This window comes from Tauraco erythrolophus, chromosome 28 (genome assembly GCF_009769465.1).
Source record: "Tauraco erythrolophus isolate bTauEry1 chromosome 28, bTauEry1.pri, whole genome shotgun sequence".
Classification (NCBI taxonomy): Eukaryota; Metazoa; Chordata; class Aves; order Musophagiformes; family Musophagidae; genus Tauraco; species Tauraco erythrolophus.
In genome coordinates this window covers 3,376,139-3,402,789 of record NC_141492.1, presented here as the reverse complement: position 1 = coordinate 3,402,789, position 26,651 = coordinate 3,376,139, and the positions used below count along the sequence as shown (strand labels likewise).

At 43.3% G+C, this 26,651-nt stretch overlaps 1 protein-coding gene across 3 annotated transcripts in view; it reads right to left on the bottom strand.

Moving 5' to 3' along the window:
* Window positions 1–1,193: 1,193 nt before the first annotated feature.
* KDM4B (lysine demethylase 4B) overlaps window positions 1,194–26,651 on the bottom strand; it is a 92,210-nt gene continuing 66,752 nt past the window's right edge. For 2 of the 3 annotated variants that reach the window (XM_086627574.1, XM_086627573.1), the window contains 12 exons: window positions 24,080–24,594; window positions 22,363–22,483; window positions 18,934–19,112; window positions 17,752–17,974; window positions 14,996–15,072; window positions 14,749–14,804; window positions 14,171–14,279; window positions 8,341–8,526; window positions 8,000–8,164; window positions 7,145–7,264; window positions 4,275–4,367; window positions 1,194–2,358 (listed from right to left, as the gene is read on the bottom strand). In XM_086627574.1, coding sequence (XP_086483700.1) covers window positions 2,173–2,358; window positions 4,275–4,367; window positions 7,145–7,264; window positions 8,000–8,164; window positions 8,341–8,526; window positions 14,171–14,279; window positions 14,749–14,804; window positions 14,996–15,072; window positions 17,752–17,974; window positions 18,934–19,112; window positions 22,363–22,483; window positions 24,080–24,594 — 2,030 coding nt within the window. In that variant the 3' untranslated portion in view covers window positions 1,194–2,172. The remainder of the gene's footprint in view (window positions 2,359–4,274; window positions 4,368–7,144; window positions 7,265–7,999; window positions 8,165–8,340; window positions 8,527–14,170; window positions 14,280–14,748; window positions 14,805–14,995; window positions 15,073–17,751; window positions 17,975–18,933; window positions 19,113–22,362; window positions 22,484–24,079; window positions 24,595–26,651) is intronic. The other variant, XM_086627575.1, reaches the window with a different exon arrangement.

Below are 26,651 nucleotides of genomic sequence, written 5' to 3'. Positions count from 1 at the left end.
GAACCTTGCCCATTTTTAAAACTTTTATTAGTCTCAGTTTGTTTTTATTCTTGGAGACAGCTACTGAAAAACGTCGAAAACTCAAGAAATAAAAAAAAACCCCACAAACCTGTTTCAAACATCTTACAAACACGCACGCGTGCACACACGCACAGACACGCACACACACAAAGAAAATAACCCGTAGCAGAGGCAGTAAGAAATAAAGGAAAATCCAATTCTCCCAAGGGAGAGGGAAGACCAAAGTAAAAAAAATACAACCAAAAAAAAAGAGAGAGATTGCTTTATTCTATCTCCACTCTTTCACTAGGACATTTTAATACCCATCGAGTCTCTTAAGATGCTAATCTACCATCTGCTAGCCCACAAATCCTTCCCACTTATTCCCTTAAAGATGCAGCTATAGCGTTGCTTAAAAACCTCTGCACAGAACAACGACCACCTCGCGAGGGGGCTTAAAAAGAAAAAAAATAATTTAAAAAAAAGAATATTGTCTCTTTCTGTCCAGTAATTTCAGGGGATTAAGTGGCAAAGATTGCTGCGCAGCGTTCGGGATGGCTCTGCTATGTGCCAGCGGCTCCTGCCAGCCCCGGGCGGGGAGGGGAGCGGTACGACGTGCCCTCGCCCCCCGTCATCGCCCCGACACCGGGCAGCCACGGCCCCCTCCCCAGCTCTGCGCCAGGGCTGCCTTTTGCTTTCCCTCTGAACTGACAGACGTCCTCCAAAGAGAGAGGAAGACTTTCCAGTGACTTCAGCAGGGTTTGGGATCAGGCTCTTCTACAAAACACTGCTCCGTAACGGCTCTTCCACCGGAGGCGATGTTCAGGTGTCGGAGTGGGAGCTGTTCCCACTCAATACTTCTACAATTTGCTTTTGCCTTTAATGTCCATTCAATTCTCAGCAAACTGAGTCCAATGAAACGAAGGGCTTTGGCATTCCTCTTCCCCAGGAGCACCTCAAAGGCTCCATCTTTACTTAAGTAAAGGATGTCACAACAATCAAAGATGTTTGGGGAATTTCTTCTTTAATAGGATAAAAGAAAAACATACAAACACCTCCCAGGCTTCTGTCATGGAATGATTCTCACAACTGTTAAGGAGCATAACTCAAAAAAAAAAAAAAAAAAAAAAAAAAAAAAAAAAAAGGAGACAAAGAAAAGAAAAAGGTTCCTATGGGAGACATGCCTACCAAAGAGCCAGAGCGATCCCGCGACGCTCCAGTCTGCAGTGGGGAAGGGGGATGGCTCGTCAAGGAACTAACACAAGCAGCAGCAACTTGCCAAAACGGAGGGGTGTACTGTAACTGAAAGCCATGCTGATTTTTAACTAGAAAGCAACTGTGATGGCAAAGATGGGGAAGGAAGACGACAGAATGACCAGAACCTGGCCACTTCTTCCCCAGGTCCCTTCCTGGTGACGTGGCAGAAATGTACATTATCTATCACATGTCGGTAAGAGAAGTAACGGTAAGAAACATCCCAGCTATGAAACATTTCTTTCCCCATCTCCCCCAGCTTACAAATAAGATAGTGTTTCTTTACAAAAAAAAAGAACCCAGAATTTTCCAGGACATCTGCTCTTGCTCTCTCTCCCCGCTGTAGTTATTAGTCACATTTCATTTGGGGGGGAGGGGGGAGGATTTTATTTTCTGTTTTAAAGCCATAATCTAGAAAAACTTTTTGTGGAAACTTTTTGTTTTCCTATTTTTGTTTGCTTTTTTTTTTTTAATAATGCTCCTTTATAGAAAACTTCACAAAGGTGACGCTTATGTACAGAAAACACAATTCCAAAGGCTGCTTCAGTAGTCAATGTAATAGCACCTTTAAAGACAAAAGAGTTTGACATATTTTTAAAAAGTCATTCTGTTAAATATTAACCCTTTCCAAGCCTCATAAAAAGGAGTCAGTCACAAAGCCCATTAGTATAAACTCTTCCAAAGTCTGTGAAATGTTGTCTGAAGGTTTTCCAAGCTCCCTACTCTATTGGTCAGCAACGTCTGGCAAAGTAGAGGTAGCGTGCAGCCAGACGGGGGTTTCTTGCAGTTCAAACCAAGAGTAGATGAAAGAATTCACAGCAGGCTATTGCACAAGGATGGTCTTCTATTCCACAGTTCCCTGGTTGTTTATCCACAGGCGTGAAAAGGGTTAATTTAATATTTTTTTATTAATTCTGGTTAAAACATGTTGCTCTGAGTTCCAGGCTGGTACTGCGTCTGCAGCAGGCTCTCCATAAAGGCCAAGTAATCTGGGTTTTGTCCGTATTCTTCAGGATTTCTGGAATTCCCCAGCCGGGGACGCTTGGCTGCCCTCACTTCATCTCCCGAAAATACATCCTCCTGAGGGGCCCCAGTGCTGAGGGACTGCAGGAGACAGGAAAGCACAATCGTTAGAGGCACAGCAGGAAAAGGGGGAGAGACACGGGCGCAAACCGTGGAGCGCGCCTGCAGAACGGGACAGCAGGGACAGCAAGCCAACGATTTGGCTCAGAGTATTCCTGCAGAAAAAGTGAGTTCCGAAACATGCAGAGCACACGGCTGAAATTCAAAATTCCGGGCTCCTAAAACCCTCGAGTTGCCTTCCTTCTGTTTCACAGTATCTTTCACTTCAGCTCCTGCCTTGCCAGTTCTCTGTTTATTCTTATCCTCCTCTGCCTCTTCGGGTTATTCACTCCTAGTGGAAGGCACTGCAGAAACTGGGGCTTCTCTGATGTCCTTTTTTTTTTTTTTTTTTTAAAGACCCAAAGGGAGCATTTACGGATCACCCTATGAATAATGGCTTCTGTTCGTCCTGCTCTTACACTCTCAAATGAGATGCATTTCTTGGTAGAAATTATTATCTCCTCTCGCTTTGTTCCTTTGTTCTGCTGTACTACATGAAAGCACCGTGAGCATCTCTGCCACGGAGCACCGTCTAACACTTCTGGCAGCAGAAAGGACATGGGAAAAGCCTTAGCTTTCAACTGGACTTGGAACTTTTTATTCACTTTCCAGCTTGCATTCCTTTCTCTGGAACTGTTATAAAGCTTGATGTCTCTTTGTCTGTTATAAAGCTTGATGCAGAGAGTATGTTTCTTTCCAAATTCTGTATTTCAGGGCTCCAATATGTTGTCTTTATTATGAGACACGCTTAAATATACTAGAATACTGTGCACATCCTAAAAATGAATTCTAGGATGCTTCTTTGCCACCAGAAGTCTCTTCAAGGATAACAAGGTAAATTATTATTAACCTCCAAAATTTATGCCATGAGGTCTTACTGAGACAAATGACTTCAAACAAGATGGAGGTGCCATCCAGAGCTACATTACAGAAAGCGTTTTACAAGTGGCTTTTGGGTAAAACCCTTCAAGATTTCATGCACAAGCAAACTAAAGTCTCCTCCAAACTGTCACCAGCTCTTCCACAGAACTGGCCATTTTTGACGATGCATCTCGCACTTCTGCTAGTGGCCACCGATTCACAGGTTCAGTGAATCACTGCTTTAGCCTGGCACAGCGATCCAGAGAGTCTTAAGGCAAGGTTGGACCATCCTCTTTTTTGTCTCGTAAAAGAGACACCACAACCTGATCACAAATTAACCTTGTGGATCCGTCCCTGTCCTGCAGTGGCTGACGTAACAGGCATTTAGAATGAAGCAGAAAACTGTATATTCTCCATTTGAGCAGAAACCAGTTTCATCATTTGTTTAAATGAGATGGCTTTAAAGGTTAAAGCACCAGGTCTTAAAACACCCAGCAAGTGTGGAACTAAAAAACCTACGAAATAAATCCCTCATGTTTTCTAGGCTCAATAATTCCACTGTATGCAGTTAAAGACAAGCTGGTCTTTTAGATTAAGAGCTTTATAGGTAAGAGCTACGTTCTAAATCTCCTATTTGGTGAGAAACAGGAGTTTGGTCTCGTGTTGCTAACCAGTTCTCCAGAAACCACTGAGCTGTAGACCAATTCACCTCACCTCTGATGAAAGGCAGTATTCGGACAGAATGGCAGTCTGTATTACTAAATTCATAATGTGTAAAATGATATGAAGGTAACCCTTTTAACCAGAAAAAGCAAAGATCAGATCTGAACACGTGAAAGGGAAAATCATTTCAACGCTTCTCAAGCATTTAGATGAAGGATTTCTTCTACTCTGCCTATTTAGTGAATGACAAGCAGTTTTACAGCCACAGAGACTGGAGGCTGCACTCACCTAGTGTCTAAACAATATGCTCAGAAAATGTGAACAAGTACTGCAAGCAACAGCTAGTCTACTGTTTCTGCTACTTTGATACTCACCAGGCGAGATTTCACTCTCTTGGGAAGCTCTTCCTCCAAGGTATAAATATCCCCACGCTTTACCATTAGTTGGGAACCATCCTCAAACTCGACCTGCAGAGTAGGCAGAAGATAAAATAAAAACTTGGCCTCTCCAGTGACGGTACCTCGACAGGCCGTTCCCAGATGACACGAAGGATGGATCAGGGGCCAGCTGCCATGGATGATCCCCCGTTCTCAGTGCTGCATGTCTCTAGGACTGCTGTAGAACACAGCCTTTGCAAATCCCTAAAGTGTGTTACGGATGCTGAACCCAAAAAAGTGCTGGTTTCAGTGCTGCTCAGGGTCACCCATCTCATCAGGCCCATATGGTTTCATCCAGTGCTCCTGTGGATCCTCAAACGTCTACACTACAGCTGGAGCACTATGCCTGCCCTACAGTCAGAGCACGAGAGATTTCTACTGATTTCTGACTGAAATCCTGAAAAAAGAAGCCTTTCGCTTATAATAAAAGGCAATCCTGTATTCAGACCAATATGGCAAGGATCTCTTTCATCTCAAACAAAGCGTTTTCACATGTCATAAGGAAACAACTCCTGCTACAAAAATACATTTGTGTTTTAACAAGCAGACACAGTCAGCCAGGTACAAAAACCGGTGGTAACTCGTCGCATCAAAACCTTTTCACTGAGCACTGATTGTATCATGAATTATGCATCAGATGTTACAGGAATGTTTATTCAGGGAAATGTGCACATAAAAATGTTAGAACTATTAAAAGTCTTTAAGAGATTCTCATTTCCTTTGCTCAAGACTCACTACGCTTTTCCGGATAACGCAGAAGGACATACACCACAGCTTAATATGGGATGTCTGGTTCAGACTGGCCAAATTCAGAAGGAAGAAAGCATCTGTGCTCTGAACCCCTCCTCCTGAGCTGCCCAGGTCTTGCAGCTCATCAGCTATGCAAGACCAGAACTGAGGTCCCTCAACTGAGCAGCACATGTCAGCTGGAGTAACTATGCAGGTGGGAGAACAGGCTTGGGAAGATGAGCTCTGCTGAGCCCTGCTGAGGTGGTTTAAGATGCTACTGGTCCCATTTACTCTCTGGTTTTACGGATCACCACTGCCATAACAGAGTCAGAAGGGAACACGAGCGACGCAGTTTGAGAGCGGAGGCACGGGCAGATTGCTGTCTGCTATTTCTGCTACACCAGCTCAACTTCTAGGAGAAAGGCAGGAGTTGTGACTGAGGGCAGGCACATCTTAAACTAGCACTGAGTGGTTGGACCTTGTTGTTAAACCTCCGAACCACTGATATGAGTTAGACCCCTGTTGTAACACACATTAGAGCAAGTCAAAAGACAAGTCATTTGGGCTCAATTTTTTAAAAAAATATACACATCTAATCTTTGCACAGAAAATACGGACTTAAGAGGCGTGAACTGGGAAGCTACTGCAAAATCAGACAAGTTTAAAATGCAAAAGCTAATTCATGCTGTCGTCCTCCTATGAACACGCTTTCACAACAAATCTGTCTCTGTGTTTTTTAATATCTAAGTATTTAAGTATCTACATAGGGAACCAATATGGAAGCTACTATTTTCCCCACGGGGAAGAGCTTTACTTATAGGTAACTGTGTGATTTGAAAAACACAGACGACTCACGCATATTTTTCTCTCATCTGGCACTATCAGTGGAATAGCCTATTTCAAATTATTGTACCTTTGAGAAATCAATGACAATTTCCTATGCTGTGATTAAACTGGAAAGCATGCATAACAATAGATCTTTATGGAACTATATATTGTACTTATTCATAACCAGGGTCACCTCAGATCACATCTTCTCCGAGGCAGTTAACATCCATTATTCGCACCAAAAAGCCCGTTAACTGACAAGGTGGGTTATTGTGCTCTTTGCACACAGATATGAAACACTCAGTGTAGAAAGGATAGAAACCAGAACCTCATTTCAAACATATACAATATATGGGACGTCCTTTGCCTTTTGTCCAGAGGCATTAATCTCTTTAAAATAACAATTATTTGCAAATTTCAGCTAGTAATTTTCAAAAGGACGTGCACAAAGTATACTTTCCGAATCACAATAATTTTCAACTTCTTGGTACCATTTAAAAAGGATTTCATTGAATGAATGCACTGCGTTTTATAAAACCTTCTGTGCTGAAATACTGACACTGTGCACCAGGTAAAAGCCTCCTGTACTGAGTATTACAACCTTCCGTAAAAAAAAAAAAAAAATCTCATAACTGGAACAGATTGAAAGACAAAAAAACCCTGGCTGCTGTTTTTTTTCACCTTAAAAATAGAGATGGTGAGACTGTATGAGGCTAGAGACTGAAGGTTTCCAACTCCTCACACAACAGCAGCAGGACATTATTCTCACACGCTGCTGCGGTACCATAAAGTACCAAGGGGGATTATTTACCCCCTTGAAGTAGTCTCCTGACCCATTCCTTCCTCTCCAAGTGTCAAGGAAAGTTTTAACTATGTAGATACTGACTCATGGGGAACTGTAGACCACAAGCTGAGCTCCAGCCACAGGGGAGCCATCAGAGAGTCGTTCAAGTAGGTCACTTTTGACCAGAGTCAGAGCTGAATTGTAAGGAAAAGGGGAAATTTATTTCCTATTTTAAAAGCAGATGCAGCCTAGACATATGTCTATCCATACATCCACACTCTACCACGAAAACCTTCACCCCGATCCTGGTTTAAGGTTATACTCAAATTTAGAGCACAGCAGTATTCATTTCAAAAGGCAAATTCTCCCTTCGTGACCAGAGCAAGCGTTCAACACCAGCGAGCAACAATTCGAGCAACAACCAGACACGGTGACATGAAGCATGTGGGTACTCTTCCATACTCACCTGGTAAATCTGACTGATCTGGGCTGCAATGAACTTGGCCTTATAGATGACTCCATCTGTCCACTGCAGTTGAACCAACTCGCCCTCTGGAGGGGGTCCCATTTGGATACAGTCTCTGCTCTGGAGACACGGAGTGAAAGACGTCAGGCAGACAAAGCTCAAGAACTAAAGGGATGTGTTAAAATCACTGCTCAAGAAAGTTGCTACAGAACACTCTAATTAAGTATAAGAAAGTTTCTGCACTTGTGATTAATTGCAGTCATCTCAAACAAAACTATTAACCAGTGAGAGACCAGAAATAAACACTTGCACCTCCTCTGGTGACAGGACTCCGTTCTAGGAAATTGCTCATGACAAATCCCAAAACATCAGATCTCCTGTATCAACAAAAGCAAGAGGGGTGACCTGCTCTGTTTCACGTGGTGAATCAATGGCACAACCAGGAAGAGAAGGCACGAGCTGACAAGTCAGCCTCTTCTATATATTCCTTGTTTTGAACCAGAAGTGCTTACAGACTATCTGCTGCCCCCACGAATCACGTTTGTCAGTTGAAAAAACGGGATTATTCAACCGCAAAACAAAGAGGATGCAACTCAAAACAAACACTGCTTTCTGTTAAGTCATCTGCATATAGCAAATCACATCTTGGCAAAGGAACAGAAAAACGAAATGAGATCATGTCATAAACAAGAAGAACAGTAATGAAGAGCAGTATGAGTTTTTCTACGCGAGCAGCAATTTTACTTTTTACTACTTTTTTTTTTTTTAAGTTTTACTTCGTTGTTCCACCCCAAAGCACGCCCTGCACTTTGTACTCATCTATAACACTAAGAGCCTCCACAGAGAGCTGCTTACAATAATGCTTTCAGGGTAAACGTTGTCGCTGTATGAACCATCATCAAAGTTTACTTCGTAGAAAGTCTGTGTCGTCATGCCAATCACTTTACATCTGTAGTAGAGTCCATTCCGGTTCTTTGTGATCACAGTCTGTCCAAGGGTCACCTCCTTTCGAAACTGAATCTGTGTTGTGGAGAAAAGGGAATAAATAATTTGCAATTTGCAATCATAAAAGCTGCGTCACAGATGTAGGCATAAAGAAACTGTTCTACAAAAAAAAAAAAAAAAAACGAACACCAACCAAAACCAAAACCAACAAAACCCAAACCAAACCCCAAACCAAAATCAAACAAACATACATTCTGGTTAGCTGCTTTGTGTTTGAAGCAAGTGATGGACACAACATAGGGCCAGTCATCTGGCTCCATGGGCACGCCGGCCGCGTGCGCGCAGGTCACGTGGAAGGACGTGGAGCAGTGCTCGTAGGAGCACTGGATGCAGGCACCGGACACTTTCTTCATCCGTTTCCGACAGTAGACACATTTCTGAAAAGAAACACAGGTCAGCATTGCGCAGGCAGCTGACAGCAGCTTCAACGCAACGCGTGGCACCCCGTTACCCGACGTGGTGGAAAAGCCGGTGCCGAGGGCCCAGAAGCCAAAAATAGTGATGTCTGCAGAGAGGTCAAGCCCAATGCTTCCAGAACTGCCTATATACTCTTGCCTAGAATTGCTCATAAGCCAAGAAACTACAGCAGGTACTAACTTATCATTCCCTTGAAGATGACGACATCCACCAGTAACTCAGCCCTCCAGAACCACGCTGGACAGTGAAGGAGACTTAAATCCAGTTTAAGACTATGTTCACTGGAGGGCTGAGAGAACAGGAGGGTGTAACACCATCAGTGGTGTTAGAGACCTGCTACAGCTCAGTACTCATCCTCCTTACACATATTAAATGTACCTGTGTTAATTCAAACAGCAGCTGGATCGTCACAGGTACGTCGCTAGAAAATAACGCTTTCATTTTTTGAAAGAACAGAACAAAAAATAACTGTGCAATAATTTGTTCTATTATATTTAACAAGACATTATACCTATTAGATCTAATGGAATATGATTTTATATAATGGAACAAAAATACTGCATGTTTATTTCACGCGCATAAACATATCAACCGCAAATGGTTTATTGGTATCCATGTCAGATTAGTTATTGTAGTTAAGTCAGTCACTGTTTTGCAAACAGAAGAAATAAAATCATTATACCAAACATCAGAATTACAGGGGGAAAAAAGGTATGAAACCTTTCAGTATTTTTTCAACTCATTTTCTGCGAAGCAGAACCAGTTATTAGGCTAATCAATCGGACAGCACTTAGAGGGGGTGAGTATTCAACTTAAGATGTGTGACTGCTTTAAAAAGAAATCTGAATTTTTTCAAAGCTAAAAATCGTAAACCTTACGGCACTGTAGACTTGGCAGCAAGCATTAGGTGTCAGGGAGAAACAAGAAACATTTCCTCATTCCCTAACAGCACCAAATTCTTGTTTCCAGCCCCTCAGAAATACACAAGATCAGGTTTTGGGAATCCCAATCTAAAGGAATTTAAGTTGGATGCTTGTGTGGTGTTTCCAGGGAACTATCTGGAAACACCATTCTTAGCTTTTAACATTTTAAGTCTAGGGAATCTGTCACTGACCGATGGCAGCTTCTCCATCTTATACCTGAGGCTCAGACAAGGCAAATTGGGGAACAATTAGTATCACACACGTGAGATGAACACGTATTTTACTCAGCAGAATAAACACTTCATATAAACAAAACGGTCCTGCCCATGAATCTGACTATACAGCTATGTAATTTATTTATTGCAAGGAAATAATTTCCACAGACAAGGAGGAAGAGAGGAATGCAGTGGTTTTCCATGCCCGTTTCCAGGTGATTGTCTCCAAACCCCAGGTGTGATCCCCTGCCTCCCCCCAATCCATCCACTCATCCAAACACACGTGTCCTACAAGGAGGCTGTGATCCTGCGAACGACAGATTCCTTTGCTCTCTGCAGTGTCTGACATTAAACAGAGCCCTTCTTCCCCTCCTCCGCTCTCCGTGGCCTCTCGTTTACCCCACTCCCATTAAAGCAGAGCTCCAAGTATGCAACATTACAGAACACACGACCTCAATTTTAAGGTCCGTATGAATTACTACATCCCGTGGGATCAGAAATGTAACACAAGCTGCCCGAGATCACACAATAAGCCAATACAACCCCCAGAAGTACAAATTCGCTCTGCTGCTAGATCTGAGCTCTCTTTTAGAAGTGAACCCTCAAAAATACAGAGAGTGGTATCGTATTATAAACTATCCAGAAAATGCAAAATAAGAATTGCCAAATTTCAAGGTTAAATTTGTGTTACCACAGCTAAGAGCCAGGGCCCCACTGCACGAGCTACAACACGCTGCCAAGACAAATAAAAGACCGTTCCTTCTCCAAAGAGTATTGCTCTTTTCCTTGAAAGCAAAACATGGAAAAGAAAGGGAGATGAATTCTTCCTTATTCCTGTGCAACATCACCCCTCCCTGACCGGGCTCTGCCCCACGTGTATATGAAACAAGTCAAATTCACTTCCTGGGAATTAACTGAAGTCAGTATGTTTACACCAAAGATTAATTTGGCCTTTTTACTTACACTAACAAAAGGCAGGAAATTCAAAGCCAGAGCCGCGGCGTTGCCGGAACGTGTTTTTCAGTATTTAATAAGCGAGGCCGTTATCGCTCGGCAAACCGTGCTCAAAAGGCCGATAAGCTCGACAGCAAAGTGCCCAGCAGGGCCACGGCTCTGAAAGCAAGTCAATGGCAACGAGATCTCGTTATTAAACTGCCAATACCTGGTCCTCCTGCCAGCAGGGACAACTGCTGATGCACCGCCTCGCGGGAGCGTTAACCCTCCAGTGTCAGGAATCTGCCTTTATTGATGCCAACAGGACTCTCCCGAGGCAGAAGGATTAGCATGCGCCCCACGACGCCCCCGTGGCCAGAGAACCTCCTGGTGACAGGTCAAAGAGCTACACCGGTGCAAGATCCAGAGCAAACATGATCAAAGGATAAAGAAAGACGTGAGCTACGGCGACACTGCAATGTAGAATCATAGAATCATAGAATGGTTAGGGCTGGAAGGGACCTTCAAAGGTCATCTAGTCCAACCCCCCTGCAAGGAACAGGGATATCTCCAACTAGATCAGGTAGAAGACAGTGGAAGGAGTGAAAACGTAGATGTGGAAGCGTGGGAGATGGGATGGACGGAAGTGCCGGCGCCAAGCGCTGCGGTAAAGCAGCACGTGTAGATTTACAGACATTTTCTGTGGGAGGGGAGGTGGTAGAAGAGAGAAGGTCTAAAGCACAGGAGAAAAATCTTCAGAATAAATGCGCAGCGGAGAGTCGGGTCATAGCTGAGAGTAAGAAATGGGCTGTCTCCTGCATGATGAACACTGCAATTCATTTACTCCACCGAGGAATGACAGCTAATTATTCCAAATTTCCACGTCATAAATAATTTATGCGCACAGGCCCATAATACACCATTAATCAGGAGCATGCAACCTGCATTCTTTAGAACGACGCAATACCCACAAATGGACTGAGAAGTCTGTGCTGGAAAGGGGAGGCCTGGTGCACACTCCAAGAACAAGAGATACTCTTTGAACGGATCCCTGCAACTGCTTGTGACCTCAGCCCTCTCACAGTAACTTAAAACAATCGAAAGATATTAAAAATAAAAACCAAAAATCATCACTGATAACCTCTACCCCTCTCTTTCCTTCATTAGCTTCATCCTTTCGCTTCAACTGTCCTCAACCTTCACATCATTCCTTCTCTCCTCTTCCATCTTTTTCAGCCATCTCTCCAATTTTATCTACATCAACTCAGTCATGGGCAAAGTCATCAGATCCACCACCTTTCAGTCACCTTCAGTTCATCTTCCTAATTGCAGTTGCACACCTCCAAAAAACAGACACCCCCAACTCCTCCACTGACTCCTACGTGCTCCATGAATTACCTGCAAATTCCTATAAAGGATCCTAAAACTCTCCACGATGGCTCATGAGTGTGTTTCTCCACACAGTCTTACTCAATTTAAATTTCCTTTACACTTCTTCACCAACACTACTGCTATAAGCACCACTGCCTTTACATTCTGCCACCTGGATTAATTTTTTTTGATCTTTACCTACTTTGTAACTCTAAAACTCATTTCAATTTCAGCTCGAGGTAATTTATTTGCTTGCTTTCCTGTAGCAAACAACACTCAAAGCCACGATGTAAGTGGTGACACCACCAACTGTTTTCAACAGACATCGATGGTGTGTGCATATGTATCGTAAATGCATTCACAAGTATAGACCAGAGCAGAAAGATTTATATAAATCAGTCTAAATACAACAATACTTACCTGATAACATTCTTGAGCATAGAGTAATTAGGCTGAAATCTACTTCTTACATCCTAACAGCTGGACTAGCTGTATAGGGCACCAGACACCTTACAGAGGGATCACACTGGCATGCTGACAGAAAGTCAAAACCAAGATCTGAACCTGTGCCCAGAGCGACCTGGACTAGCCAACACGTCCTGTCGGCTGAGTCATGACAGTTCCTGGCAGAAATAAAACCGCCTTACACCTCTGGAAAAGTTACTCTGGTTCTGATGAAGCACTACGCAGCACCACCCATGCTAACACTTTCCATGAGAATTGTTTAAAGCCAGGCTTTGACAAGAACTGAGCGACAAGCCAGGCTTTTACCAACTCCAACATAAGGAAGAGGTGCCTGTAAATCACATCATTAGATTGTGTAAGTCAAGGTACTTCATATAAAAATTCTCTACCTTTCCCCAGATGTGAAGAAAACGTGAGGTGCGAATGGAATGCAACGCTGAAGAAATCAACAAAACTATGATTTTTTTAGGCAGATCTGTAGCAGGACTGTGCAGAGGCTTTGGAGGGCACAGCCAATGCTTTGGAGCAGAATGAAGCAAGTCTTACGTATGTTAACAATGCCCTGGCTCTATAGGATTGCAAGGTAGCCACAGAAGAGTTAAAGAATTAAGTCATGTTTCCTTGTGAGGCTCCATTAAGCAATAAAAGTGAGTCTTGTGTAAAAGGATTTTTAGTTCATCGTTACAAGTGCTGGTAATGAAGAGGATGCATGCTGGAAATGTCAGATGATCCATAAAGAACCACTGCTGCAAGATTTATCATTCTCACATCACGCTGCTCCATCACTCCACCTGAATAATGAATGCTTTTTACATTCACATTTGTGTACAAAACCCATTTGCACAACAGAGAAATAACTCTGGAAGCAGCCAGAGATTCTTCCTAATCTCTCACCCAGGCCCTGGCTGGGCTGCCTGCACTAAAGAGCTGTGCCGTTAACAAATATATCAACGCTGACCAACGTACCATCACCCACCTTCCCCCTACCACACTCCCCACCGTCACCCAGCTGACTTCCGTACGAAAAAAGCAGCAAAAGCACAATTTATTTTGCAATAACACACTGCAGTGATGGGGCATTAACTAACATTAAGATTAATTGCTCTGAGCTAATGAATCATCCATTACTAATCCCTCAGACGAGGCGACGCAACTAAATAACAACTTGTAGTTGGACTTTTATTAAATCTTGGCAGTTTCGCCTTGCAGTCACGGTCACAAAGAAATGTGTTTTAATTTCTACAAGAGATGTCTTGATAGAAAAATGAGAAATATTGGTAAAGAAAGACGAACGAAATGACAGATGAACAAGTCAGTAATACGTCAGCTTCCTTCTAGTCACCACGTCCCCTCGCACTCCCCACGCAGTGCTTTCAGCAAATCAAGCTTCCAGGTAATTTAGCCCTGACTGTGAAGTGGGTAAGCGCCCGAGGCTCTGCCCAGGGTAAGGGCAGACTCCTAGAGAGTAAAAGCAGGTCTGGTAATCACAACTCGTTTGTGTGTCAAAGCACTGAGGCAGGACCTCGGAAGACATCCAAACAATACAGCTTCCCGGTGCATTTGTTGGAAATAAGAGCAAGAACATCACCTCCAACCTCAGCTACTACATAATCCTGCACACAATGTTTTTCTGTCTAGTTAAAGTCTTTTTCTTGGCTCTTGCTCACAAACACTCTCTACAGGTAAAAGACACCCACCAGTTTCCATCTCTGCTCTGGAATAGCGCTGATATCCACAGGATGACGCTCTATTACGTTGAGAAAACGGGCCTCGGGGACAGCAATAGCACAGATTATATGGATCCACCTGGAAAAAAAGTTGGAGAGAAATCAGTCTGCCATTATTTGAATTAAATACTCAAGAGGGCACTTAACATTTCTCTAACTCCCTCAGTATCGAGGCATATTTATGGTGGTTGGCAGCCTTGGCAACATTACCAACCGATCGTTAATCACGGTCACACAAGGTAAATGTCTCTGGAACAACAAGGATCAACCTTCTTACGTATCTGATATTGCATGAAACTAAATATTCTCTGAAAAGACTTCTGAGAAATAACCAAATTCAACAAGTGTTCAGAGCCACGTTACCTCTGCTATTGAGAAGCCTGGTGCAGAGTGTGAGTAAGACAGCACAGTCACTCAAGCTCATCCTGCCAAGTCAGGGAGTAGCACGTAACTCCATAATGCCAAAACTGAGCATCAAGACCAAATTCACAACACTAGAAGATCAGATGCAGTATGGAGGGAAAAACATGTTGAAAAGCATCACTTACCGCCCATCGGTGGTCATCTGAAGAGCTCCTCCCCTGAGATTACACAGGCAACATTCCTGTAGGAACAGAACTCCTTCAGAACTGGGCCAAAAACCTCTGCTAGACTGTCAATCTTTCCCAAAAAAATGACTACGCCACATCTGGGATGCAAAGGCAAACTGTACCCCTCCCACCACCCATCTCTGTTAAGTATCTAACTAATTCCCACTGTAAGTTTTCTTCTGCCTCCAGAAGAGCAGATTCTTACCGCTGCCCAAGCGTTGGCTGAGCACCGCGAGCAAGACCAACTCTCATTCACCAAGTCTGGACGTATTCCGTAACAGCCTGAAAGAAACAAAGTTAAATCCTTCAGAGTTCTGCGAAAGCATCTGTAGTATCAACTTGCTGACTTTTAAATTCAGAAGCATCTTTGAAATCAGGCGTAGCATTTGAATAACCACACACAATAGTCTAGGCTCAGACAAAAGTCGTAAGAAAAGTCATCTTTGGGAAGGGGGGCAGAATTTGGGATCAGCAGGTCTAAAAATGAACAAACAAACAAAAAAAATCACACACATCTAACCCTCTTTTTTTTTTCTCTCTCTCTTTTGCAAGGACTACAGTAGCAGTACTTTGATCCTTCAGGCAACAACTGGGCTCAAAAGTGATGCTACTACTGCTGGAATGCACTCACACATCAAAACAGTTAAGACCACTGAATTTTACCACGATTGAAGCAGTCATCTTTGCTAAGTGGTGGTATGAGGAAGGACAAACCCACTAACATTGCAAGGAAATTAAAAATATGCATTTCACGTATTTAACAGTATTTAAACTAATACTAATTTCTGGTTATATGAAGTGTTAGAAACATCTGACTTGATAGAGCGTCAGTGACTGTGATATGCAAGCACCAAATCCTCCTACATACTTCTCTGCAGCCCTAAAATAGTAAAGTGGTATTATACTTATTAAAAAGACAGGGAAATAAGACCAAAAAAGCCTTTAGAATTCTGGAAAAGGCATTGAGGTTGGCCACTGAAGACAATAAGGACAAGATATATAAATGCTTTTGAAAAATTCCATCTACGTGACTCTCCCACGCTTGCAAAGAAAGTCTGTAGCAAAAAATTGGACATACCAGAAATTGCAGGCCAGCATCCTAGCTAACACAAAGCTCATCCCCTAACCTTTACCTCTCCTAACAAAACTGAACACAAAATTTCAGCTGGAGAGTCTCCAACTACTGAATTGAAGTTATTCAGAAAGCACTGAGATTGCCACAATAACCTGATTTATAAAAATCATCCACTTAACCAGATAAACATTACGTCAAAAAAAGTCAATAATATAGATCCGCAGCTGTCTTCTGCATCTGAAGTCTCTTTTCATCATATGGCAAATCAAGAAAGCAGATTCAGCCTAGTCCTGGAAAACGGGCAGGGGTGCTGAGTCTAAAAAAACTGATCTGGAAACTGAGCTGAGAGAGAAAAGGGGTCTACCCTTAACTGAAACACTGCTGGAGCTCAAAACGGTGGAGAACAGGCTGAATTTCAGTATTGATTTCTTGCTTCAAGACAACAGGTAGCTGGACTGTGGGATGTGAGGGGAGCAGTCATCACGCTTGCTGAACAGCACATTGTCCCGTGAGGATGATCCACACGGAACAAGAAAGGTATGCTTTTTTTATGGACTTTGTAAGCACCTTAAATACCCAGAAATCTTGGCAAAAGCTTTCTTCTTCTCTCTACATCCTTGCTGTTGTCATAACCTGGCACAGCTGGGTGAGGGCACTTCTCAAGAACAAGCAGGCTGCCAACTGGTTTTGCAGCACGCTGCCAGATTAACCAAAACACACCTCGACACTGCAATCCCATAATAAAAGCAAATGGATTCTCTGCAGCAAAGTCAAAGGGATGTCGCAGTCTGGAAGTACAAGCAGTGACAAGGAAACAAGACGCTGGAGACCACATCAGACCAGATTCAACTTCTGCCCTATCCTCAAGGGTACGGCACAGCCAGAACACAAAGCCGAATTTCTCTACGCCCTGTCTGAGATGGCAGATTAACAGCACTTTGCCCACATTCCTCTGTCCCTAAACAGAATTTGGCCACTGAAACCGTTTTGATAGACTAGAGTATTGAAGACATATGGATGTACAAGATGCAGCATCTCTGTTTTGATCACATTTGTGAATTAAGGAAGCAGTCTTCATCCTCACGCTCACTCTGCCTCGCATGCTCTGATTAGCCAGGAGTGACCATAATCACGGATGCAGGACAGAAATAAAAGTTGCATTCTAGTGCTCCACAAGAGACAGTCATGCTGAGCTGCACGGTGACCTGTGGGCTATAAAATTGGAACAACAAAAGTAATTCCAGCTGATGCAAGTCAAATAAGATTTCCCATCTGTCAAGATCAAACAGCTGAACAGTAATTCGTCACATCTCCTGGACGAGTGCAAATGTTAACTAGATGTTGAACAATCTACAGCGAAGGTACACTGTACCAGGATTAATCAGATCTTCTTTAAGACATAACTATCAAGGAAAAAAACCAGACATATGTTCCTTTTGGTAATCAAGTGCCATTCCTACAAACAGAAACACAGACACTAATAAAATAAACCTCAGAAACTCCTCCATCATCTCTGATGCACGCAAGAACAACACAACCCTACCCAGCAGACCCATATTTGAACAAGTGAAAAGAGTGCCATCAGCTTTGTGATTCCTGCTTCATTACAAAAAATGAAAGATAAGACAAGACAGAATCTCTTCCGTGAGACACAGAAGAATCAGCCAACAAAACAAACAGCAAAAAGAATATTTGTGTGTATTTTTAAGATCAGTGACTGCCAAGTGGGACTCAAATATACAGACATATTAGTACCAGAAAAGGAAAAAGTGGGAGTGACAGGTACAGAAAGCATGCCAAGATGGAATTTAAACACAGGCAATGTAGAAAGAAACCTGTGAGTTTCTCGATACCCAAAACGCTTTGGCGAAGAAGGAAACACTCACTAGCATGAACCTGCAGGCAGCATTTGGCACAGGATATCAAGGGACTGGTTCCATCCTCTCCAATATATGAATTTGAAGGAAGAGGCTCTGTGTTTTCTCCACTTGAGGTAAAGCACATCTCCGGGATCAGAGGCTTGGTCTTTTGTCCGCACTTAGAAAGGTGGACGAAAGAGGTGGTCTCCCCTGCGGAGACCGGGACAGCTTCTTTATCCATCTGTAAGGACTTAAACAGAAAAATACCATCATTTTGAAAGCTCAAAGAAACATTAGAATAATGAGATGCTTTCCCTGTTTTTCTTCTGTAAAAATCTAAATTCCTAAATTGCAGCTGAAAAAACCAAAGGGATAAAAAAAAAAAAAAAGAAAAATATTAATAAAAGCAGGACCTTCCCTCCCCCTCTCTCATCCTTTTGGCATCCTTCCCTACTCTTTCTGCAAGAATTTCTCCTGAAGGACATTTCAAGGTTTTTGGTAGAAGACCAGAGTTAAAAACAAGGGATTAAAACAGTCCAGCTGTACCCAGTTTTCCTTACAACCATTATAAAACAACATCCAGCAATCAGAGCAGCTCTTTTATTTTTGGTCTGTACAATAAATCAGGAGATTTTATTGAGGGGGGAGGTGGATTCTGCTTTTCTCAGAAAAAGCTTCCAACACACATATATGCATCTACGGCATGTATTCCTAGTGGACACACAAAGCCAGATTTGGCTCCAGAAGCACGCAAGAACAAATCAATACACAACTGGGCAAATAACTAATTCATCTGATAAATTTTGCCTTTCTGCTCAGAACGTATCCCAAAGCATATTGGTAGTTTCGAGAAAAATGATGTACGTGCTTACTCAGTAAATTTTTATATTTTTTTGCTGCCTGTTTGCATATATTCAGGAGTCTGGGCCCACCCCTAACCAAGAGCAATCCCATGCCCGTTACGGCACTGCTGCTCTGCATGAAATAGTGTTCGCAGTGCAAAGCTCTTGATGTGCCATTTAAAAAAATGAAAGCTGAGAAAAGCAGGGAAGCCAGGAAAGAGAACAAAAAAGGCTCCATCCGCCGCCTCTGCCAAACCCAAACACAAATCTTTGGTGTGCAAACGACACGAGTCTTCGTACTTTATTATAAACCTCTGCATCGTGCCTCACCGAGCAGCCCCCACGCAGTACCTGGATCAGGAATTACCTGGTTATACGGGTAGAAGAGGGTACAGACAGCACAGTATGGCTCACTCAGGGCAGCAGCTGCATTGAATTTTCTTTCAGCTGGGAAATTATGTGCTTTATTCTTCCACTGGAGGGAAAGTAAAGATTTCAAAGCCTCTGGGTCACTCATATCTTCCTCCCCAGAAAATGGAAATGTTTCTAGAAAGAAAAAAAATCCCCAAACAGTCAGTAGAGGCAAAACAGTCTACAGCCAGTAGAGGAAAACGCAGCAAGGGAGGGTTAAAAGGCTGATGTTTCGACAACACAAGAACTTCGATAATTAAGAACATTCAACTCATCCATGGTTCCTCATACATGTGTGCCTCAAAAACTTCCTCAAACAGATATAATCTCCACTTCATGGGTAGGATAGACGAGATAGAGACATCGATGACTGTTCATGAGAAAGAAGAAGGAGGAGAATCTAGATTTACTGCCTTCCTAACTCTCTAGCTGTGGAAACCTACAACACGCTTTTGAAGAAGCCAAATTCAAAACGCGTGATGCAAGTGCAAGGAAATCCCCCAGCCCTTTCTCCAGCTGGGAACCCTGTTGTCTGGAAGACGCGTGTGCAGTTCGTGCTGGTTTGGTTAGGTCAGATCCCAGTTCCCACCGACCAGCAGCAAATCTGTTTCAACCACCCCGAAGCGCATCCCGTACCTGTTTCTGCAAACACAAATCCTGGCCATGAGACGTCCCGGGTTCGAGCTTGCTTTTCTTTTTCTGCAGCTGCTTCTCAGCTACTTCCATCAAGCACAAACCACTAAGCCTCCAACTCGAATTCACCACCTCTTCTTCGGCCAGGGCTCCCACAGGTACTGCCTGTGCTAATTAGTTTGCTAATTCTTTGTTTTTACAAACCCTTTAAAAGGCCCTTGGCGTTTCATGATTAAACCACTGCAGAACCCATTCGTGTCAGTTTGGGGGTCCGAGTTTCTTACTGTTCCTTATTAAGGAATTTTGAGTCACTATAAGTGTCAAAGAAATTTTCCACGCAAGACTAAGTGTAAATCACTCCTTGCATTGTCGATCTGCAAAGTTTCCAAAAGAACAGCTTTGGCCAGGGGAACTTAAAAACATCTTAGTGGAACATTATCCCCAGAGCTCAGCACGTTAAACCAAATTGTTCACTGCTCCACTGTTAATTACTGGAAACACACAGTTAATGTTCTGCTCTCAACAAGTCCAAGTCTCCTCCCCATTTCTACCTCCCTTTTAAGATTTTTCAGACTCTTAGGTTGCCAGAAAGGATGAAAGGAATTTGTGGTACAACACAACAGCTAAGTTTACGTTTCAGATTTCAAATGTTCCCAACTAAACTGACATATTTGCCAGCCAACGGGGGAAATTTTAATGTGTTTAATTAATCAATCTTTTTTTTTAGATGATGAATGCTGTCTGTGTATCTCTGTCACACTTCAAATGAGGGTTACTTCCTAAAAAATGTCTTGTCTTACTATATTTTTATTTTCATCTTGGTATCTAAAGGATAACAATAATTGCTAATACCATAGCCTTTTCCACAACACTGCCTGGGGTTCTGCTGGAAAGGGAGACAAATGGAAAGAGCCTTTCCAGGGGGTGAGTTAGCCTTTGCTTCCTAGAGGAAGATACTTCTCATGCCAGGAGCCAGCTGCCACTTCGGTGTGTATCAGACCAGAGCTGGTAACAAAACAGATTTGCAAGGACATGTTCTACAGCCTTAACTTCAGCTACACGTGCTTATGTGTCAACGCTTCGTGTAAGGCACAGACACAGTTTGAAAAAGAGCACTATGCAGACTGATACTTTCAAGATGTCTTACTTTCAAAGCAAAGCTCAACCCTCACCCTTTTCAACAAATCAAGCACCTTTAATGACATCTTAAGACAAGAGCCAAAAACCAAACCACGTGTTTCTCCAAATTTTAGTCGAGGCACATCAGGAGACAGGCATGGATTTACGATACCAGTGAAACCAATGAAACCAGCATCATAATCCAGAGTGACAGACTGAGAGAAAAAAGGAAATGACTGTTTTATGTTACCACCACCTTCATTCACCCCAGCATGGATTCTAGATGGCACACAGCGTCCAGGATGGCTCCTACATTTCCAGCAAGTTACACGCAAGAAGAAAAGACTAACGATTTGCCTGAACTGAATCTCAGTGTAGCATATGCATTCCCTTAATTTACATGCTCGCTCTTCCTCGCAACAGCCTCCAGATCATCCTCACACACTAGCCCTGAAAAAGCAAGGAACACAGAGAGCTGCTTCTGCTCCCTGGCAGGGAAGAGAAGAATCTGTCTGATCAGATTTTGCCCAACAGTGCTATAAATCAGTCCCCAAGAAATACCAACTTTCACAGAAAGTTGCTCCTGAGTCAGCCAGCAAAGTCCCTGTACACCATTCAAAAAGTCAAAACAGTGAGAAGAATCTGTGCTAAAGGACCCTCATTAGCCAAGGTTTGCTGCAAGGTCTCACCCCAAACCAAGGTAACTAGTCCTAACGGCCTTTCACCACTTCACTCCACATTATACATATGCAAGACGTCAAATGCACCATCCTTGGAGAGGAAATGGAGCTATGTAGGTACAGGATACCCCCTTCCTACACAAAGTTTCTCTAAAATCAATGGATACAGTCTCTGAAGGAGAGTGAACAGGAAAGACAACAAACATCCTTTTGAATATAAAGTTGTAAAAGCAAGGACTGCCAACTACACCTTCACCTACCTGCCCCAGCCTGCAAAAGCTTCTTCCTGGGGACTTTTCTATGTTCTGAGTACTTTACAATGTGGGCAAAACCCAGAAGTGGTAAATTACACCACAAAACAGAAATGAGAGGTAAGAGGGTTATTTTTCCTTCCCTCTCTAGACTGTTATGGCCTTCACAGTGACTGGAATGGGGGAAAAGAGAAATCAGTGGTTAAAAAAGTTAAGCACTGAGAGATTTTCTAGTTCTCATTTCTGGATCTGCCAAGAAAAGTAAGACCCCAACATTCACATGAATTACAGAGCCAACCAAAAATTTAGAATTAACTTTCTCTTACACACATAACAACAGACTTGACCTCTAACACTCCCTGAGGTGAAGAGATCTCATTTTAATGCAATATCTCAGAAGGAGCTTTTAGTTTAAGATGTTATTTTCTGTGAACTGTTTTTTCTTCCCTTTGCCCAAAATGCTACCTCATTCTGTAGCCAGCAAAATATTTTTCTTGAGAGAAAAAAGGGTGGGAGGTGAGAAGGGACACCTCCCACAGATGAATTTTGTTTCCAGCTGGGTTATCAAAATGGGAACGCGCTGCATTTTCTACCAGTTGAGTGTAACACAAAAAGTTTCAGGCCATCCAGTTATGTTAATAGCTTCAGCAATTCTTCAGATCAGACAAGACATTCAAGCATTCCCGATGCCAGTGCACTCACCCTCATCACTCGAGGTCTCCTGTTTAACCACCGACAACGGGGAGCGCGTTGGTGGTTTGCCCAGGGGATGACGACGACTCTTTTTTATCTCCATCTTCATTTTTGAAAAAGCTGAGGCGGTCTGTAACAAAACAGAACAAGCTAGATGGGAACCCTAAAATATCCTGGCAAGCAAGGGAGAGCACAGGATGCCAGAGGCAGGATCCTTGTCATAGAGAGTTCTTGAATTCCCACACTTTTCGCTGCCTGTTGGCTGCAATCAATAAAGCCTCCCAAGCCAATTACTGTAGAAGATAAAGCCAATGCTATCTCTTAAAGTGTCGGGTAAAGGTAAACCACAGCGTTTCCTTAAAATCCCAACAGCCTCAGAACAGCTTCAAGCCTGCTAATTCCATTAGCTTACCAAAAGTCTGGTCAATCACAGCAACAGCTAGGAACTCTAGCACAAAAATTACCCACAGGGCACACAGGACCAGAAACATTCTGCTAGAACATCACAGTGCGTTTTATGACGAGTATATTTATATCTTACTGGACCCACTGCCCCGTGTGCCAGCCAGCATCACAGGGGCTGCCAGCCCTCTGGTGCAGGGCACCGAAGGCTTCACAGGTGAGTTACTTTGCACTAGAAATCGACAGTACGAGCTGCTGTGGTTCACAAACACAAGGACAAGCAGCAGTGCCACAGCATTAGGAATGAAATCCAAGTCCCTTCCATGTTACGCAGGAGTGAGCGGAGATGAAGGTACTTAGGGCAGCCCAGCAGAGCGTTTTTTTTCCTCTCTAGTCTGCAGCCATTATGACTTAGAAACATTTACATGAAAGGTACGCTAACTGTGCCATGCTGGTATGGCAATGCACATTTCCCCCCATCCCCACAACTTCTAACGGGAGCTTTGCCATTCCCTTGGCTCTTTCAGCAGCATCATGCAGGAGAATAGAGCCACGTGATATCACTCTGACTTGCTGCTAATTGCTAAACATTTTCCTCTTTCCTCATTTGGAACCTGTCCACAGGAAAGCAATCCCCAAGGAAAAGAGATGCCTGAGACAGATTACGTGTCATGAACTGCACTGTCCATGAAAAAGTTCTCTGCCAACTTTTCCAGCGCTAAATTTCACGATGGAAAAGATCCCTAGACAACACTCCATGGCAGGCCAGCACTTGGAAGCATAAAGCACATGCTGGAAAAGCATAAAGCACACCCTGTCAGCTGGAGGAGTCAGAAACAAGGTGGAAGAATTACTGAAATGTTGGTGGGATCAAAGTTCCCCTGAGGATTGTTCCGTTCTACTGCTCGTAATAGTTGCTCTGCAGCAGCCATTTGCTCGTGCTGGCTCTTCCTGCCTAGTGCTTGGGAGGATCATTTCAGCATCATCTGTGCTATCAGGAGCAAGAAAAAAGATTCTCTACTTTACCTTTTGAAGACAGTAACAAGTTTGATTAATTGGCTAGCATCAACGCAATGACGGACTGAACTATGGACTGAACTATGAGAAAGTGTGATGATGATGATCTTTGAGGTCCCTTCCAACCCTAACCATTCTATGATTCTAAAATCATCTCTTCCTGTAAAAGCACTCTATGGCTCTCCAACATGGCACTGTTCCACTGGAAGCTCAGGCACAATTCAGGACTCCTCTCATTCCAAGTTTGGTCCTCAACTTGTTGCTTAAAACTAGAAAATCTTATAGTCACCTCTTTGGTCATGCATACCTGTAAGTTACTGACCTCTGTAGCAACTTCTGTATTTTCTGCTTCCGCATTTTCCTCCTCCTTCACAGAGATTTCCATAGGGACCGTCTGTTCCCGCCAACTTGGACTCTTCTGCGTGGCAAACTGCTCAAAGGCCTGCTGGCAGGACATCCGCTCCTTGTCAAACACCACCTTTTTGGTCCGAGGAACCACATAAAGCATGGGAATGATCGGCCGAGGTTTAAAGTCATCTTCTTCAACCGGCGCCTCCAAGGGCTGGATAATGTTCAGGGGAGCCGGGGGCAAGCTCTTTTCTGCTGTGGACGACATGGGCACTGCTGGGGGTACTGGTGGCCGTGCCACTGGTACCTGTTCCTCTGCCAGCTGCTGCTGTGGTGCCGGCGGCGGTGGCAGCGGCGGCTGCTGCTGCAGAGGAGGCTGAGGTGCTTGGGGATGGTGTTGGTGTTGATGAAAAAGGTGCTTCTTCTTTCTGTCACCTTTCACTTTCGGAGGACGGGCCTTTACTTTGCTGTCACCTGTTTCAAGAAATAGGCAACATTTAGCTTCGTACACCAAGATACCCCACCTGGAATACTGCATTCAGCTCTGGGGTCCCCAACATCAGAAGGACATGGAGTTGTTGGAGTGAGTCCAGAGGAGGCCACGAAGATGGATGTGAGGGCTGGAGAACCTCTGCTATGGAGACAGGCTAAGAGAGCTGGGACTGTTCAGCCTGGAGAAGAGAAGGCTCCGGGGTGATCTTATAGCAGCCTTCCAGTACCTAAAGGGGGCCTACAGGAAAGCTGGAGAGGGGCTTTTTACAAGGGCATGTAATGATAGGACAAGGGGAAATGGCTTTAAAACTGAAAGAGGGGAGATTTAGATTAGATCTAAGGAAGAAATTCTTCCCTCTGAGGGTGGTGAGGCACTGGACCAGGTTGCCCAGAGAAGCTGTGGCTGCCCCATCCCTGGCAGTGTTCAAGGCCAGACTGGATGAGGCTTTGAGCAACCTGGTGTAGTGGAGGGTGTCCCTGCTCACGGCAGGGGGGTTGGAACTAGATGATCTTTGAGGTCCCTTCCAACCCAAACCATTCCATGATTCTATGATTTCTGCATATTTAACATTTTTCCCCTTTCACCAAAAAGCTCTAATGCTGGGCTAACACATTACCGTATTATTCTTCCCTTCAAACAGGCAGACTGAAAGCTGTAGACAATTCAGCTGTGCCTCAGCACTGACTTGGAGAAGCCACTTTAGAAATAAAAGACTTGTGTCATTTCTACGGACTATTTCATTCTTGACTGGAACAGAAAGTCTGCCAAAATAAATGTTGCCTGGAGGGAAAAAATATCTAAACCTCTAAAAAAAGGGACAGTGTGCTAGAAAACATGTAATATATTACATTAGCCCTGACTGGAATATTTCAAGTTTTCTATATCAGCAGTCTTCAAAGTGGGGTGGACAAAACCATCCACTGGGGTTCAGGAAGAAAATACTTTTTGCACCATTAATCAATAAAACAGGTCTTTAAAATAGTGTTTATTCTATCTGTATCTCATCTTTTTTTAAATTTCTATTTTTGTGTATGTTTTATAATGTACATAATATTTCAGCACAGTAATACATGTGTATATATATACACACATGTAGTAATACATTTTATAAACAAACACGTATATCGGGACGTGCGCTCAAAATTTTTTTTGCTGATAAGGGGGTGCAATCAAAAAAGTCTGGAGACCATCGTTCTGTATCACTAGTTTGCCCCAAGCTCTGGGCCACTCCCACTTACTGCTCCTTCTACTTGCAAGCACAGCTCTTATCTGAGTATTACTGTGTGTTAATGCATTCAGCAGCCCCAGGAAATGAAGAATTGAACAAAGATACCTGAATCATTATTAACAACAGATTTCTACTGTAAGGTCTTGTAAAAAGATGCCTTTAAAGCATAAATCAAGTACAGCGTTGAACTAAGCCTATTACAGACACCATGCCAGCACCAGTTACCGAGATATCCTTTCCTAACACTTGCTCCATCTGTCCTTGTTTCTCCTACCTTCCTGTCATTCATCTTATCTGCATGGTGTTGCAGGCTGTGACAATAAAAACACTTCTTGAACAGACAGACATCTCAATACTTTTACCAGAGGCAGTAACGATCCATAAAACTCATCCCCACCTATCTTTCCAATATAACTCTGTGAAAGGATCCACACAGTCTGATTTTACAGCAGTAATTAAAATCCCTACCGGCCATTGAGCAAGTCTCTCCAGGTTAGGACAGGAGATGCTGTCACATCCTGCCTTATTCCATCTAAAATGATATATATTCCCTTTGCTCAACTCTTCCCCCACTTCATGAATGAAGTTATCAGTTCACTCAAAGGAAAGTAAATAATAGATGCTCCACCGACAGACGCCAGCGCTCCATTTATTTCGTAAGAGATTGTTTTTCACCTGCAGATGCTACAACTAGATGACTCCGCTGCAAGAGGTCATCTTCCCACTAACAGGATGGGGAGGAGGGCTGATGGCAACAAAAAGACAGAGAAAGACTATTCACTCTAAGAACGATGCTTCACCAGTTCCAGC